This window comes from Mobula birostris, chromosome X (genome assembly GCF_030028105.1).
Source record: "Mobula birostris isolate sMobBir1 chromosome X, sMobBir1.hap1, whole genome shotgun sequence".
Classification (NCBI taxonomy): Eukaryota; Metazoa; Chordata; class Chondrichthyes; order Myliobatiformes; family Myliobatidae; genus Mobula; species Mobula birostris.
The window spans coordinates 36,393,680-36,410,856 of record NC_092402.1 but is presented as its reverse complement, the minus strand read 5'-3'; the positions used below and the strand labels follow the sequence as shown (position 1 = coordinate 36,410,856).

The 17,177-nt window shown below is 40.3% G+C and overlaps 1 protein-coding gene across 1 annotated transcript in view; it reads right to left on the bottom strand.

Annotated features, from left to right (window-relative positions):
• Positions 1-2,659: 2,659 nt before the first annotated feature.
• Positions 2,660-17,177, bottom strand: part of LOC140191425 (all-trans-retinol 13,14-reductase) — a 46,966-nt gene continuing 32,448 nt past the window's right edge. The window contains 3 exon segments of the mRNA XM_072248839.1: positions 2,660-2,805; positions 4,435-4,594; positions 6,114-6,280. Of these exon segments, the coding sequence (XP_072104940.1) occupies positions 2,660-2,805; positions 4,435-4,594; positions 6,114-6,280 (473 nt within the window).

The following is a 17,177-nucleotide window of genomic DNA, read 5'->3' as shown; positions in this document are numbered from 1 at the left end:
TTTTGCATTTTTTTATTGTGGTAGATACTTGTTTTAGTGAAGCCTTTTTACTTCCTCTTTCAAGATAAACTGACAGTTGCAGTTCTAATAATTTCCTGACAGTGGCAGTGCAGAGCTATTATAAATCTCAGAGCCGCCATTATAAAGAAAAACTAGAAACTAGAATGCATTTTGTTTTGTTTATTTTGTCATAAAATTAAGTTGAAAGGTTAATTATATATTATACGAACAGTCATTGACCAATCTTCTAATAAACTATCTGTAGTTCTTAGATGTGATATTTCCAATTTATACTAGGAGCTTATAAGAGGTAATTTTGGATATTAAAACACAGATTAAAACTGTTTTACTAAAATAAATGATAATGCATTGAACAAAAATAATTTGAATGAAGAATAGAATTTGTTTGGATCATTTGTCATAAAACCTTGTTAAACTTTAAGTTTTAATACATCGAGTTTACTCCCTCATTACCTCTGCATTCCAAAACCGAGTTCACATTTTAGATTAGATTAGATCAGATTAGATTAGATTCAACTTTATTGTCATTGTGCTGAATACAGATACAAAGCCAATGAAATGCATTTAGCATCTGACCAGAAATGCAAAGAATAGTGTTATTTACAAAATAACTGTGAATAAAAAAAGTGCTACAGCACACAAATGTAAAAGTACTGAGACAGAATAATATGGGTGCAATACTGCTCAGCGCTGTGATGTGAGGTTCAGCAGTGCCACAGCCTCAGGGAAGAAGCTCTTCCTGAGCCTGCTGGTGCGGGAGCGGAGGCTCCTGTAGCGCCTACCGGATGGGAGGAGAGTAAAAAGTCCATGGTTAGGGTGAGATGCATCCCTGATAATGCTTTTCGCCCTGCCCAGGCTGCGTTTACACCAGACTGTAGCCAAGGAATTACTTCTCCTTCTTGGGGAGTTCTTCAGGGCTCTTTCCAGTTTAGTTCTGAGGACCGGACTCTTACGTGAGTCATGATATTTGAGGTGTTAGCTCCATGTCTCAGAAACATACATGGGGGTAGCAATCATTGTTATTTTGTTTATTATGAGTTTTGTGCAGGCTTTTAGGACATGATCTTCAAACCAATTTTTCTTCAGATGGCCAATTGGCTGTGCTGAAAGAGAATGTCATTATGATTTTTTTTGTCAAATACGCTTATCAGAAAACTGCAGTCCAGTAAATAAGAATACAGCTGTTTGAACTTTCAAAGGCAGAAATGCTTGAACTTTAAATTTTCTGATATTCCAAAGATTTTCTAATCAAACAGTCTATTAATATGTTGCTAACCATCTCATTGATAATGACAAGAACACTTCATAATCATAAATCAATCAGAAAATGCTGGAAGTTTTGATAGGTTAGATATGATCAGTAGAAAGAGAAACAGAATCACCAATCTGACATGTTGATTCCCATTTCTGTGCCGATGCTATTTAACCTCCTGAGTACTCTCAGTATTTTATGGATTTAATTTTAGATTTCCAGCATCTGCAGTATTTGACTTTTGCATTACTTTATAGTTATGGACCAACGGACTCCTTGCCTTTTCCCTTCATGCTTCTTGACCCTCTGTGTGGTGAATCGGGGCATCATTTATTCCAGTTCCTACCTCTGCCTCCTACGGGAGTCATTGGACTGAGACTAATGTTAGATGGAGTATAGAACATTATATTCTCCTTTTGAATGGCCACAATGTCAGAAACAAAAGGTACAGAAAAGCATGAACTGAATGTTTTGGATGACCCACAGGAGAAAACAAGAGTTGTTATCCTTTCAAATTCATGTTTCCAATCGAAACACGCAGGTTCGCCCAACAACAGTAATGCAATTGCATTGCATGTTTGTCTTTCTTAAAACAGCACAGACCATCAAATAGATCACATGTTGAACATACCTTTCTATAGTTTAAACCATCCTACCGTGAGCTGTTAACCAATGGAACGTTTACCCTGAGAATCTCACTTTCGTCTTTGAGTTCTGGAGTGAACAGAACTTCTAGAGCACAGTGGTGATGGATATTTAAATTAACCAGCTGTTAACATAGAGGCCTGAACTAACAATGCAGAGAGGTGGTTCGAATTCCATCAGGGCAGCTGTGAAATTTTAAGCTCAGTCAATAATCTTGCATTAGGTAAAGCACCTAAAGGCCAGAAGGGCCTGTTCCACGCAGTATCTCTAAATAAAAGTAAAAATAAAAAATAACTTTCCTCTGGGCCATGAAGGTCCTTCAGTGGAGAAAACCTGCCCTCCTTAACTGACCTGATTTTATGCTACTCCAGATCCATACCATGTGGCTGAGAGTTAAAATATCCTCTGAAGCACACACTCAACTGTTCATCATCACCTTCTGAGGTGCAATCAGTGATGAGCTATAAACGTTGGCCTTGCTAGCAATACCTAGATCACAAAAAGTGAACAATTCAAATAAAACACCATGGCTCCAGTCTTGACATTGCTTTTTTGTCCAATATATGAGTAAAAAAAAATCATAAGCTGTAGACAAAAAGAGAAAGAGGCAGCAAAGCCTCTTGAGAATAAAGAGACAGTAGCAATTGAGGATCAGGCAGACTCAAGCCTCCTTTATATTGCAATGCACAATGTCATCAAAATATGTAGGAATAAAGCACTGGTGAAGCTGCAGTCAGGGTTTCACATTGCTTTTTTATGTTGTTTTTTCTTAAGTCTCCTTTTAAGAAGAATAAGATCCAGATAAACAATTCGCCCTAAAACGGCGGAGGCGTAGATGAGACCTCCATGCATAGCTCCAGCTACCCCATTGGAAAAGACATCCTGACCTGCAAGAAAGTAAGGCAAGATAAGTGGATGATCACAGTTCTTGAAATAAAGGAATCAGAACCTGAGAAACTACTCGTGATGATTTTGAAATTTGCATCACTTATTTTTAGAACATCTAAATTCTTAAACATGTATAACCATTGAGGTTGCTATGGATGAATTTTGACAGGACATAACTATTGTTTCTTAATTATTTTATGAGTTTGAACACAACAGGTAAATAATTAGGGCCTGAACCACACAATTAATTGGAAGTTTGACTCTTCTTAACAATCACCATGAAATCAATAATTTTATGAAATTGAAAGAGAAAGAACTGGGGATATTCAACATTTGCAACTTACTCTTTGATCTGATGAAACTAGTTTGTCTCAGCTGCAAGAAAAGTTTAGTGAATACGTTCAAAACTTTTACCAGATCTGAGACAGGTAGTTTTATTTATCTATGCATGGGATATCTAGTCTTGGCAAGTATTACTTGAATGGGACAGAAGGTACAAAAAGGCAAATATAAGCAGCAAAATTGAGTGGGGTTCATCTACCTCACAGTCCTGGGTGGCTCTAGTGCACTGAGTTCTGAGACACAAATAACTCACGTTATTTTCTCATTATGGAACAACAGTTGTGCCATTCCTGAGATTTAAAAAAAAACTATATTGTGCAAGCTGTGATGGTCATAGTAATAAAGGGAAGCAGCCATAGAACAAAGGTCAAATCTGATATTCAGTCTGTACACAGTATATAGGGACAGTATACAGTAACTAGGGACAGTATACAGACAGGCAAGTGGATAGTGGGTCTGGGCAGAGAAAATTGCACTATCCCATTAATGCAGTTTGAAGGATTGCAGGGTGGTCAGTGCTGCCAATGGCCCATGAGGCCTTTTCACTGCCAATATTGGTGGCTCCAAACACAGAAAGATCTGCATTGGAGAAGGAGAGTACTTATAATAATAAGATATAGGAGAATCATTAGGTAATTCGGGTTTGTTGGCCCATTGAGTTTGTTCTGTGATACATTCATGGCAGATTTTTTAACCCCATTTTCCTGCCTTCTCTCCATAATCCTTAATTCCTCTACCAATCAAGAACCTATCAATCTCTGCCTTAAATACATCAAAGACGGCCTCCCCAACCCTCTGTGGCAATGAATTCTGAAGAAATTCAGTTTTACAAGGACACCCCTTTATTCTGAGGCTATGCCCTTGGATGCTACACTCTCCTACTAATGGAAGTATCTTCTCCACATCCACTCTGTTCAGGCCTTTCTGTATCCAGTAGATTTCAAATGAGATCCCTCTTTATCCTTCTGAACTCTATCGAGTTATAGGCCTAGAGTAATCAAATGCTCCTCGAATATTAATCCTTTCATTCCTGAGATTATTTTTCTAAAGCTCCCCTGGACTCTCTCTAGGGCCTGCACATCCTTCCCAAGATACCAGACCCAGAGTTACTCACAATACTCCAAGGTGATCTGACCAATACCTCATGAAACATCAATAATACATCCTTACTTTTATATTCTAGTTCATAATCTTGTAAGTTCATTTTCAATTTTGTGTATGCAAACACAGGGAGACATGTAACCAACACTCTTTCTTGACTAGCATAGACTCAGTGGAATACTCACCAGTGAGGTAAAGGTTTTTCACGCAAGTTTTTGCTCTGATAGAGGCTAAAACTTCAGGTGTGTACCGAGCGAGGTCCTAGTTGATACCATACATCTCCCCACGAGGAGCAGCCAAATAGTATTGATTAGTGAGTGGAGTTGCAGCTTTGAAGTATTCAATCTAGAATTTGCACATATACATATTAAATAATTAAATCTCACTGGTATGACTGCATTGGCTTTCATTACCAGACAACTTTGTTAAAAAATGTCACATTACCATCATATTGGTGAGCAGATATGACCATAATGTGACATTATGGTGCTGCTGCTAGTAGAGCTCCTTCTTCTCAGCTCAAGTGAACCAGATTTAGTCCGATATCTGGTGCTCACAGCATCCTAGTAAACCTCTTCTGAATCATCTCAAAGTCTCCACATCCTTCCTACAATGGGGTGGCCAGAACTGCATGCAATACTCCAAGTGCAGTTTTATATAAATACATCATGACTTCCCAATTCTCAGACCCTATGCCTCTAGTAATGAAGGTAAGCAGAGAGGGCTGAGATGCTCAGTCAGTGGTATGGTGGCTAGGTTAATGGACAATCATCCAGGAGTCATAGGCCAATGGCAGACATGAGTTTGCTCCCTGACAATTCAAAGTCAAAATTGAGCTTATTGTCATTTGCAGCTGGGCCATTTAAAATTAGAGCCATTAAATGAATCTAGATCAACTTTAAAACAACCAGATTATTGTGCTATCCCATCCATTTCACTAATATCCTGGCCTGGTCTATATGTGTCTCTACACCCTCTGACATGATGGGGCCTTTATTGCAGTGGTCCTCAATCACCAGGCCACGGACTGGTACCGGGCCGCGAGGAAACGATATGAGTCAGCTGCACCTTTCCTCATTCCCTGTCACACACTGTTGAACTTGAACATAGGGTTGCCAACTGTCCCGTATTTTCAGGGACATCCCATATATTGGGCTAAATTGGTTTGTCCCATACGGGACCACCCTTGTCCCGTATTTCCCCCGCTAAGGTAGAGCGTTCCTATGAAACAGTTCATGCCAAAATGGTGTAAAGAGAAGAAGCAATTACCATTAATTTATATGGGAAAAATTTTTGAGCGTTCCCAGACCCAAAAAATAACCTACCGAATCATACCAAATAACACATAAAATCGAAAATAAATAACACTAACATATAGTAAAAGCAGGAATGATATGATAAATACACAGCCTATATAAAGTAGAAATAACGTATGTACAGTGTAATTGGGAAGATTAAGCCAAAACCGATTTGTGGGGAAAAAAATCACACACATGCGCACAGCACGCATGCGCACAGAAGTGCCCGTGCAAGGCTTCATGGTCATGGTAGTCCTTCTCGGGGTAAACCCAACTGTCCCGTATTTGACTGCTACTTTTGTCCTTTATTTGGGAGTGAGAAGGATGGCAACCCTAACTGTAACAGACATGTTGGGGTGAGTTTAACCCTACTTGAATACCACCTCCCCCCACCCGGTCCGCAAGAATATTGTCAACATTAAACTGGTCCGCTGTGCAAAAAAGGTTGGGGACCCCTGCTTTATTGCACCCTAAATGTTGCAGTAAGGCATTCAATTCATCAGGTGATGAACAATTAATACTGGCCTTGCCAGCAACAAGTTAAAGAAAAAGCATCATAGTTATACCTTATCCTTCAACTGTGGAAATAAATCTATGGCCCAGTCTAATAGTTTCCTGGCAATGTCCATCTTCCATTTTTCATAATCTGCTCCTCTATTTTTTACTCTTTTGTCCTTCCATTCCTCGAACCACTCATAGCGAGCTATGGTCAGAATTGTCATGCACGAATTTCCTGACAACCAGAAACATGTGCAGTTATTCTCAGCAAACACAGGACATTTTGCAAAGGCTGGAAATCCAGAGTAAGACACAAAAAATGCTGGAAGAATTCAGCAGGTCAGGCAGCATCTATGGACAGGAATAAAAAGCCAACATTTTGGACTGATATCCTTCATCAGTACCCTGGAAGGGCCTTGGCCCGAAATGTCAGCTTTTTATTCCTCTCCATTGATGCTGCCCGATCTGCTGAATCCCTACAGTATTTGTTGTGTGTTACATTTGTTCTCCAGATAGCGTGTAAAGACCAAACATTAAAACCTGTCACTATCATCTGAAGCAATTCCATCCATTACTGCCCATTTAATCAAAAGTCAAGCCTACATGTGTTCATCTGCATTGTTAGTGTGAGAAAATCTCTCACCCTTGAATGCGTGTCTGAAGTAACATTCAGTCACCTTTAGAACTGGGAGGGAATAAGATATAAATAGAAAGATAATATAATGCTAAATAGTGCCAGTACATAACGAATGCTGGGATGTCCAAAAATGTCAACACTTTTTGGTGCCTGCACTTAAATGACAATTATATCAGATCTGTTTAAATCTTCTTGTGCTGTTACTTTATTACAAATGTTGTGGCTTCATTTGCAACACCTTTGTAATAAAATAGCCCAATTAACAACATAAATACTTGTAAATAATTGCTATTGCAAAGCATAACTCAGGAACGACAAAGGTGGGAGCTTGAACATTTGAGTACTCCAGAAATTATAGGTGGTTTTAATCCATATAAAAAGAAAGAAAATGAGTGAAAACAAAGAAAGATTCCTTACCACAGGAGAATTATAATGGTGAACAAAGAAATGGAAGAGCAATTAAACAAAAATTGTCCAAAAACATCAAAAAGGCACAAGTAAATTGATAGAAATGTTGGAGAACAGGGTTAAATTAAAAGGAGGAATTAAAGGAAATTACAAAGAGTAAATATGATAGGATCAACTTTATTCACCAAATATATCTACATGTATTAGGAATTTGTTGTGGTGTGTTAGTGCAGCATGCAACAAAAAACAACTTTCAACAATAAAGAATTAAGGTATATAAAACATAAAGATAGAGGTTAAAGTGCAGATAAAACATACATAAAACATACATAAATAAAAAAGAGCTAGAGGAATTAACAGGGCTGAAAGGCAATACACTGCCAGGGCCTGATAGTTTGCATCCTGGAGAACTGACAGAGGTAGCCATGGATGCATATTGTCATCTCCCAAAAACTGGAGGGTGGCAGATGTAACGGTAACATTAAAACAGAGAGAACACTTGGCACTTCAGGCAGGGAACATGCTGGAGTCTATTATGAAAGATTCGATAACAGATCATTAAGAAAATATAAATTAGATTAGATGAAATGATCAGGGATTTATGAAAGCCAGATAGTGTTTAACCATCCAATGGATGTTTTGAGAATATTACTGTTAGAATTAATATAAAAGAATGACTGTGTATAGTACATTGGAATTTTCAGAAGGCCTTGCATTAAGTCTCACATGAGCAGAGAGTGTGCAAAATTAAAGTACATGAGATTATGGATAGTATACTTGTATGAATTAATGAACTGGTTGACAGATAGAAAACAGAGACTAATAATAAATGGTAATTTTTGGGGGTAGGCAAGCAGTGAGCAGTGCAGTATCAGAGCAAGTGTACTTAATATTCTTAAGTTTGCCAACAGTACGATATTGGGTGGGATAGTAAATACCAAGGGAGATGCAAGGAGGCTTTAAGATGATTTAGATATTTTGAGTAAGTGGGCAGATGTAGTAAAACATGAATAAATGTGAAATTCCTGACATGGTTAAAAAAACAGAAATACTGAATATTGTTTAAATAGTGATAGATTGGGAAATGTTGACATTATTGTACAACAGTCATTGAGAGTAAACATGTCAGTGCAGCTGATTGCATTAAGAAGGCAGTGGTATAGTATATTGGTTTTCATTGCAAGGAGCACGGATGTTTTACTAAAATTATAGAGGACTGTGGTGAGAGCACATCTGGAGTATTGTGTGAAGTTTTGGTCTGCTACCCGAAAAAGTGTTACACTTATCATAGAGGGAGTGTAGTAAAGGCTTACCATACTGATTTCTGGGTTGGCAGGACCGTCACATGAGGGAAGATTAGCCTAACTAAGTCAATATTCTTTAGAATTTTCAAAGGTTCAAAGATTCACTTATTGTCAAAGTATACAACTCTGAAACTCTTCTTCTCTGGATAGCCACGAAACCAGGAAAGAGAAGAACAGCAGCACGATCATCAACCCCAAATCCCTCCTCCCTGCATAAAAGTCAAACAAAAATGGAACAGGCACATCGACCCCCAAATCTCCCTCCTGGTGAATACAAAAGAACGAGAAAGATCAGGCTAAAACCACAGAATATAAAAAAACTATCAGTCTGAAAGAAAAAGTCTATAGTCCATGTCCACATCCAAAATGCAGAAAGACTGGGTAACATTCCCTGGACACAGTGGCAGGCCTTTCCCTTTCTGTAGCAGAGTGATCCCACCAGCGAATGAAAAGCAGTCTCCTCTCTCCGGCAGCAGAGTGATCCCACCAGCGAATGAAAAGCAGTCTCCTCTCTCCGGCAGCAGAGTGATCCCACCAGCAAATGAAAAGCAGTCTCCTCTCTCTGGCAGCAGAGTGATCTCATCAGCGAAAGAAAAGCAGTCTCCTCTCTCCGGCAGCAGAGTGATCCCACCAGTGACCAAAAGTCAGGCAGCCAGCGCTCACTATCGGCATTTGTCTCAATGTTTCAATCTTTCTCGTCGTTTTAATCAGCGAACAGTGGAAGCTTGAATCAGTAAAATGGAGTTGAACATCGGCTCACAACCTTCTCGCCATGAGGTTCGCACACGCTACCTCTGCCTCCGGGAATCCTCTCGGAGACTGCAGAGCGCTGGAACACCCAAAGGATCTCCAAACTGCAAATCACAGACTCCAACAGTTCCAGAGTCACATTCAAAATGATAAGCAAATGTAAAAGATGTGAAAGGAGTTAAATATATGGTTTCATGATCTATCCAGAAGATGTTAACTGAAAGAGCATTGTATGCCGGCGCCATCTTGATCGGAAGAATGAGAGATGTAATGGAAATATACAAAATTCGTTCAGGCCTGAAAAGTTGGATGCTGAGCAGATGCTTCCCCTAGCTGGAAGCGTCTCAAACCAGGCATCATAGTCTCAGCTTATGAGGTCAGTCATTTAGGACTGAGATGACAAAACTTCCGTTCACTAAGAGAATGGATTTCTCTATGACAAAAGGCGATGAATACTAAATCACAGAATTTATTTAAAAGTGTGATGAACAGACAGTATCAAGGGGTATGGAGGGACTGTAGTATTATGGTATTGAGATAAGAGAAATGTAAATCAAAATGCAGGTATCAAAATCCTATTGTGAATGCTAATGCTAATGACTGAAAATCATAGGGTGCTTTATAATAGCAGCAGGCTAACAAATATCTGGTGATAGTATTTGTTCCCAGAACTTCTGGAGAATATTTAATACGCCTGTCTTCATTTTGTTTTTATTTTGCTTTTTGCTTTTTGGATATGGCCAGCACTTACTGTCCATATCAATTGCTCTCTTTAAACTTGTAAACTCCTCTCATGAAGATACTCCCATATTGCTACAGGGAGGGAAATTCAGAATCAGAATCAGGTTTTTTAATCACCAGCCTGGGTTGTGAAATTTGTTAACTTAGCAGCAGCAGTACAATGCAATACATGGTAATATAGAAAGAAAAAAAGTAATAAATAAATAACCAAGTAAGTCAATTACAGTAAATATATATATATATATATATATGTGTGTGTGTGTGTGTGTGTGTGTGTGTGTGTATGTATATAGTTAAATTAAAAAATAGTGCCATCCGATTCCTAAATGGATATTGAACCCATGAGCACTACCTCACTTTTTTAATATATATTATATCTGCTTCTGTCCCTCCTACCTGATGGTAACAATGAGTAAAGGGCAGGCCCTGGGTGATGTGGGTCCTTAATAATGAATGTCACTTTTGTGAGACACTGGTCCTTGAAGAAGGCTTGGATACTATGGAGGCTAGTATCCAAGATGGAGCTGACTAATTTTACAGCTTTCTATAGCTTATTTTGGTCCTGTGCAGTGGTGCGCCCCCCCTCCACTCCCCCTGTATACCAGACAGTGATGCAGCCTGTCAGAATGCACTCCACGGTACATTTATAGAAGTTTTCGAGTATTTTAGGAGACAAACCAAATCTTCTCAAACTCCTAATGAAGAATAGCTACTGTCTTGCTTTCTTTATAGCTGCATTGATATGTTGGGATAAGGTTAGATCCTCAGAGATCTTGACACCCAGGAACTTGATATTGCTCACTCTCTCCACTTCTATTCCCTCTATGAGGATTGGTTCCTGTTCCCTTGTCCTCCCCTTCCTGAAGTCCACAATCAGCTCTTTGGTCTTACTGATGTTGAGTGCCAGGTTGTTGCTACAACACCACTCAACTAGCTGGTCTATCTCACTCCTGTACGCCCTCTCGTCACCACCTGAGATTCTACCAACAATGGTTGTATCATCAGCAAATTTATAGATGGTATTTGAGCTATGCCTAGCCACACAGCCATGGTTATAGAGAGAGCTGTGGGCCAAGCATACATCCCTGAGGTGCGTCAGTGTTGATTGTCAGCAAGGAGGAGATATTATTAGTAATCTGCACAGATTGTGGTCTTCCCGTTAGGAAGACGAGGATCCACTTGCAGCGGGAGGTACAGAGGCCCAGGCTCTGTAGCACATCAATCAGGATTGTGGGAATGATGGTATTAAATGCTGAGCTATGATCAATGAACAGCATCCTGACATAGGTGTCTGTGTTGTCCAGGTGGTCTAAATCCATGTGGAGAGGCATTGAAATTGTGTCTGCCATAGACCTATTGTGGCAACAGGCAGATTGCAATGGGTTCAGGTCCTTGCTGAGGTAGGAGTTCATTCTAGCTATGACCAACCTTCAAAGCCTTTCATCACCGTAGATGTGAGTGCTATTGGGCGATAGCCATTAAGACTGCTCACACTACTCTTCTTGGGCACTGGTATAAGTGTCACCCTTTTGAAACTGGTGGGAACTTCCAATCATAGCAGTGAGAGGTTGAAAATGTCCTTGAATACATCTGCCCCTTGGTTAGCTCAAGTTTTCAGAGCCTTCCCTGGTACTCCATTGGGTCCTGCCGCTTTGTGAGGGTTCACCCTCCTGAAAGACAGCCTGACATTGGTCTCCGAGACAGAGATCACAGGGTCACCAGGTGCAGCAGGGATCTTCACAACTTAGTTATATTCTCCCTTAGAAGATGTTAAGCTCATCTCGTAGTGAAGCATCACTGCTGTTCATGCTATTGAGCTTCGCTTTGTAGGAAGTAATGTCCTACAAACCCTAGCAGAGTTGTTATGCATCTAATGTTGCCTCCAACCTTGCTCAGAATTGTTTCTTCACTCTTGGAATAGCCTTCCACAAGTCATACCTGGTTTTCTTGTACAGACCTGAGCCACCAGACTTAAATGCCACACATCTAGCCCTCGGCAGTTGACAAACCTCTTGATTCATCCACGGCTTTTGGTTTGGGAACATACAGCAAGTTTTCACAGACACACACTCACCCACACAGGTTATAATGAAGTCAATTCAAAACAGGCTTTAAGCACTCCTTCTTCATCCTCAGTCTTCATTCTCTGCCTATACTCAGGGAGCAGAAGAAAGCCAGGTGATCAGACTTTCTGAAGTGTTGGCGTGGAATAGCACGGTAGGCATTTTTGTTGATGGTGAAACAGTGGTCCAGTGTGTGCTTCCTCTAATACTACAAGTGATGATAATTATTTAGTGACTTTTTCAAGCTAGCCTGGTTAAAATCCCCCAGAATGATGGTGAAGGCATCCTGCTTTGTGCATGTTGATCACACCACTCATATCATCCAGAGCCCATTTGATATTGGCCTCAGGTGGAATGTACATCACTACCAAGATGATCGCTCAAATCTCCCATGGAAGGTAAAATGGCTGACACTTCATTGCGAGATGTTCCAGATCTGGTGAGCAGAATTGGGAAATCACTGACACAATTGTGCACCAAGAGGAATTTCTCATGAGGCATACACCTTCACCTCTACTCTTCAGAGACCTGACAGTCCTATCCTAATTGTGTATAGTGAACCCATCAATCTGAGTTGTTGCATCTGGTATGGAAGGGGTTAACCAAGATTCCATAAAACAAAGGCCACACATGGTCCTAATTTTAGACGTAAAATTCATGGTTTTATCTCTAATGAAGGAATGGTGATTTATTTCTTAATCAGAATGGTGTGCAAGCTGTAGGGCAGCATGCGAGGAGCCAAAAGGCCCAAGGGTACATAAGTCACCCGGATCAGATGAGCTGCATCCTAGGGTTCCAAAAGAGGAAGTGCAAGAGATCGTGGAGGCATTAGTAATGATATTTCAAGAATCACTGGACTCGGGCATGGTTCTGGAGCACTGCAAATATCACTCCACCTTTTAAGAAAGGAGGAATGCAGCAGAAACAAAATTATAGACCAGTTAGCCTGACCTCAGTGGTTGGGAAGATGTTGGAGTCAGTGTTAAGGATGAGGTGATGGAGTACTTGGTGACACAGGAAAAGATAGGACAAAGTCAGCATGGTTTCATTAAGGGCAAATCTTGTCTGACAAACCTGTTTGAATTCTTTGAGAAGATTACAAGTAAGATCGATAAAGGGGATACAGTGTATGTTGTATATTTGGATTTTCAGAAGGCCTTTGACAAGGTGCCACACATGAGGTTGCTTACCAATTTAAGAGCCCATGGAACTACAGGAAAGTTACTGGCATGGTTAGAGCATTGGCTGATGGGTAGGTGGCTGCCAGTGACTAGTGGTGTTTCACAGGGGTCGGTGTCGGGACCGTTTCTTTTTATGCTGTATATCAATGATTTAGATGATGGAATAGATGGCTTTGTTGCCAAGTTTGCAGATGATACAAAGATTGGTGGAGGGGCAGGTAGTGTTGAGGAAAGAGGTAGGCTATAGAAGGACTTAGATTAGGAGAATGGGCAAGAAAGTGGCAAATGAAATACAATGTTGGAAAATGCATGGTCATGCACTTTGGTAGAAGAAATAAATGAATAGACTATTTTCTAAACAGGGAGTCCTTGTGCAGAGCATTCTAATGGTTAATTTGCAGGTAGAGTCGGTGGTGAGGAAGGCAAATGCAACATTAGCATTCATTTCAAGAGGTCTAGAATACCAGAGCAGTGATGTGATGCTGATGCTTCCGAAGGCACTGGTGAGGCCTCACCTTGAGTGTTGTGAACTGTTTTGGGCTCCTCATCTAAGAAAAGATGTGCTGGCATTGGAGAGAGTCCAGAGGAGGTTCACAAGGATGATCCAGGAATGAAACGTTATCACATGAGTAATGTTTGATGGCTCTGGGTTTTTACTCGCAGGAATTTAGAAGGACGAGGGGAAAATCTCATTGAAACCTTTCGAGTGTTGAAAGGCCCAGACAGAGTAAATGTGGAAAGTATGTTTTCCATGGTGGAGGAGCCTAAGACACGAGGGCACAGCCTCAGGTTAGAGGGGCGTCCATTTAAAACAGAAATGCGGAGAAATTTCTTTCGCCGATGGGTGGTGAATTTGTGGAATTTGTTACCACAGGCAGCTGTGGAGGCCAGGTCATTGGGTGTATTTAAGGCGGAGATTGATAGGTTCTTGATTGGTGGCATCAAAGATTACGGGGAGAAGGCTGTGTAGTGGGGCTGAGGAGGGGAAAAAAGGATCAGCCATGATTGAATGGTGGAGCAGACTCGAACCAAATGGCCTAATTCTGCTCCTATGTCTTCCGGTCCAGTAGCGTTTTCATGTACACGAAGGCATCATTCTTTTTGGTGGCAGAGGCTATTTGAGTGGTGCTACTGGAGTGGCCTAAGAAAGTTGATGCATCAGTATTGGAGAGAATGAATGTATATGGTGGTTGACAGGGTGCCAATCAGGCGAGTTGCTTTGCCTTGGGTGGTGTCAAACATCTCGAATGTTGTTCGAGCTGTACCCATCCAGGAGAGGATTCCACTACAGAATAGTATTGTGTCTTGTGGGTGGTGGAAAGTCTTTTAGGTGTCAGGAGGAGAGTCACTGTTAGGACATTGATGTTGGGGAAGTCAATGATTGTAAAGCCGTTGAATGCTAAGTGTAAGTGATTATCCTTCTCATATTGGAGATGGTCATTGCTTGCTACTTATGTGCAGCCCAGTATTAACTTGCCACTCAATGGCACATTTAATCTGGGTCTTGCTGCATGTAAACATGAGTTACTTCAATTACTGATGAGTTGTGAATAGAATTAAACACTGTGAAATTATTAACTATCAGTCTCACTTATAACTATATTGTCGAGGGAAGCTCCAGGGAATTTTGGGTCCAGTCTCTTCTCTGAGGAGCTCCTGGAACTGGGGTGATTGACCTCGAGCCATCTTCTTTTCTGTAAGGTATGACTCCAGCCACTGGAGTATTGTTTCCTTGATGCTGTTGCCTCAAGTTTCACTGGGTCACCTTGATATCACCAATTGTAATATGCAAACTTGATGTCAAGGGCAGCAACTCTCACCTCACCTCTGGAATTCAGCTCTCTGCTCCATGTTTAGGCCAAGGCTAAGTGGTTCTGGTGAAACCCAAATTGGGCATCAGTGAGTAGATTATTGGTGAGTAAATGCTACTTGATAGGACTATTGATGACAACTTCTATTACTTTGTTCTTAATTGAGAGCTGACTGATTAAGCAGCAATTAGTTGGATAGGATTTTTTTTTTTGATCAGGGCATAACTGGCCGATCGCAGTGTTGTACTGGAACAGCTTAGTTTCAGGTGTAGCCAGTTCTGGAGTGCAAGTCTCCGTCCCTACAGCTGGGACAGTGTATTTCTCTAAAGAATATGCGGCTGTCAACGCTCTCTGTCATTTGTTTATATCACAAGCGAACTAACTGGCTGAAGATTGGCTACTGTGATGCTGTGGATCACAGGAGAATATCCAGAGGGATCGTTCACTATGACTGTTTTGATTATCATTTTGTCATAAAGGTACTTTGCATAAATGTACACAAATTATTTTAGAAATAAATACGTAGATAGTATTTCAAATTTTCATTTAAATTTCAATGGCTGTGTACATTCACACACCACACTCTTCCTTTGATAAGGCTGCATAAAAAAAACATTCAGTGAAGCAATTGTGTAACCGAACTATGTGGATCCAAAGATCACAGGTCTTTGAACTCCATACTGTGAGGAAGCATCTGATATCCGCCCAGATGCCTGGGGATTTCCACATTTGGCTGCAAAAGCTCTGCAGGATTCAGGCCAGGTTCCTGCTCTTGCTCAATACACACAGACTTCAAGCTGAAATCTTTCCAATTTGAAACTATGGTCACCCGAAACAAGTTGTAGAAAACCAAATAATTCAGATACGAAGGAGACATCACATACACACTGCTGCTCTTATGCAAATGATATAAATGTGAAATAATTGTTGCTATTCTAATCAACAGAACAACACCTTGCTTGGTGGGGGTCGTCATGTACTGCAGGAGACACCAGACCGTCATCCAGAGAATGTAAGCAATAGGGAAAGGCTAAGGGTAGCAACATGGAACATGGGTACACTTTACCAGAAAGGAAAGTTGGACAACACATTAAATGAAATGAAAAGGTTGGAAGTTGATGTCTTAGGCCTGTCAGAAATTAGATGGACCGATAGTGGCAAATTCATTAAGAAAAGTTCTCTGATAATGTATTCAGGGGTTAACAGCATATGTATGGAGTTGGAATTATTTTAAACAAACAAGTATCAAAATGTCTTATGGGATACTGGGCGATATCCGACCAGCTGCTTTTAGTTAAATTAAGGGGTAACCCTTTTAACATTAGCATAATCCAAACCTATGCGCCAACAAACAATGCGGATGAAGAGGATATCAACAAGTTTTATGAAGATCTCGACAGCGCTTATGAGCAATGTAAATCTCAGGATATAAAACTAGTCATGGGAGATTCTAACTCCAAAGTTGGACAGGAAAGGGTTGATAACATCAGAGGACCTTTTGGATTCGGGGAGAAAAATGAAAATGGAGAAAGGTTTACTGATTGGTGTGTCAGAAACAACCAAGTGATCACCAATACTTGGTATAAAAACCATCCACGTAGATTGCGTATTTGGATTAGCCCTGGAGATAGAACAAGGAATCAAATAGATGTCATTACCATCAATGAATGCTTTAGAAATAATATCACAAATTCTAAGCCTACCCAGGAGCAGACTGTGGTTCAGATCACCATCCAGTAATACAGTAGCTACCATTAAAACAAAATTAAAGAAACTGAAATGTAGAAAAAAGAGAAAGAAGTATATGTTGGGAGAACTTAAAAAAGATAGCATACTTAAGCAACAATTCAAAACAGCACCTATTTGGGACAGAGTTAAATTTGCTATACAGCAATCAGCAGAGGAGATAATCCCAGTACAAGAAATCCAACACATCAACAAGGGGTGGATAGCCCAAGAAATTCTAGATCTGATGAAACAAAGAAGGTTAGTGAAGAATAATGAAGTGCAATACAGAGAGCTAGACAGACAGACAGGCAAACCAGACAATTGTGCAATATTGCAAAGGAAGAACAGCTGAATCAGAAATGCAATGAAGTAGAAGGCCATATTAACAACAGCAAAGAAATGCACAGGAAAATTAAGGAAATTACTGGAAATTAAGAAAATCTCCTTTACAGGATACATAAGATCAGCAGACGGATCCATACTAACAGATCCAGATAAAGTATGTGAGA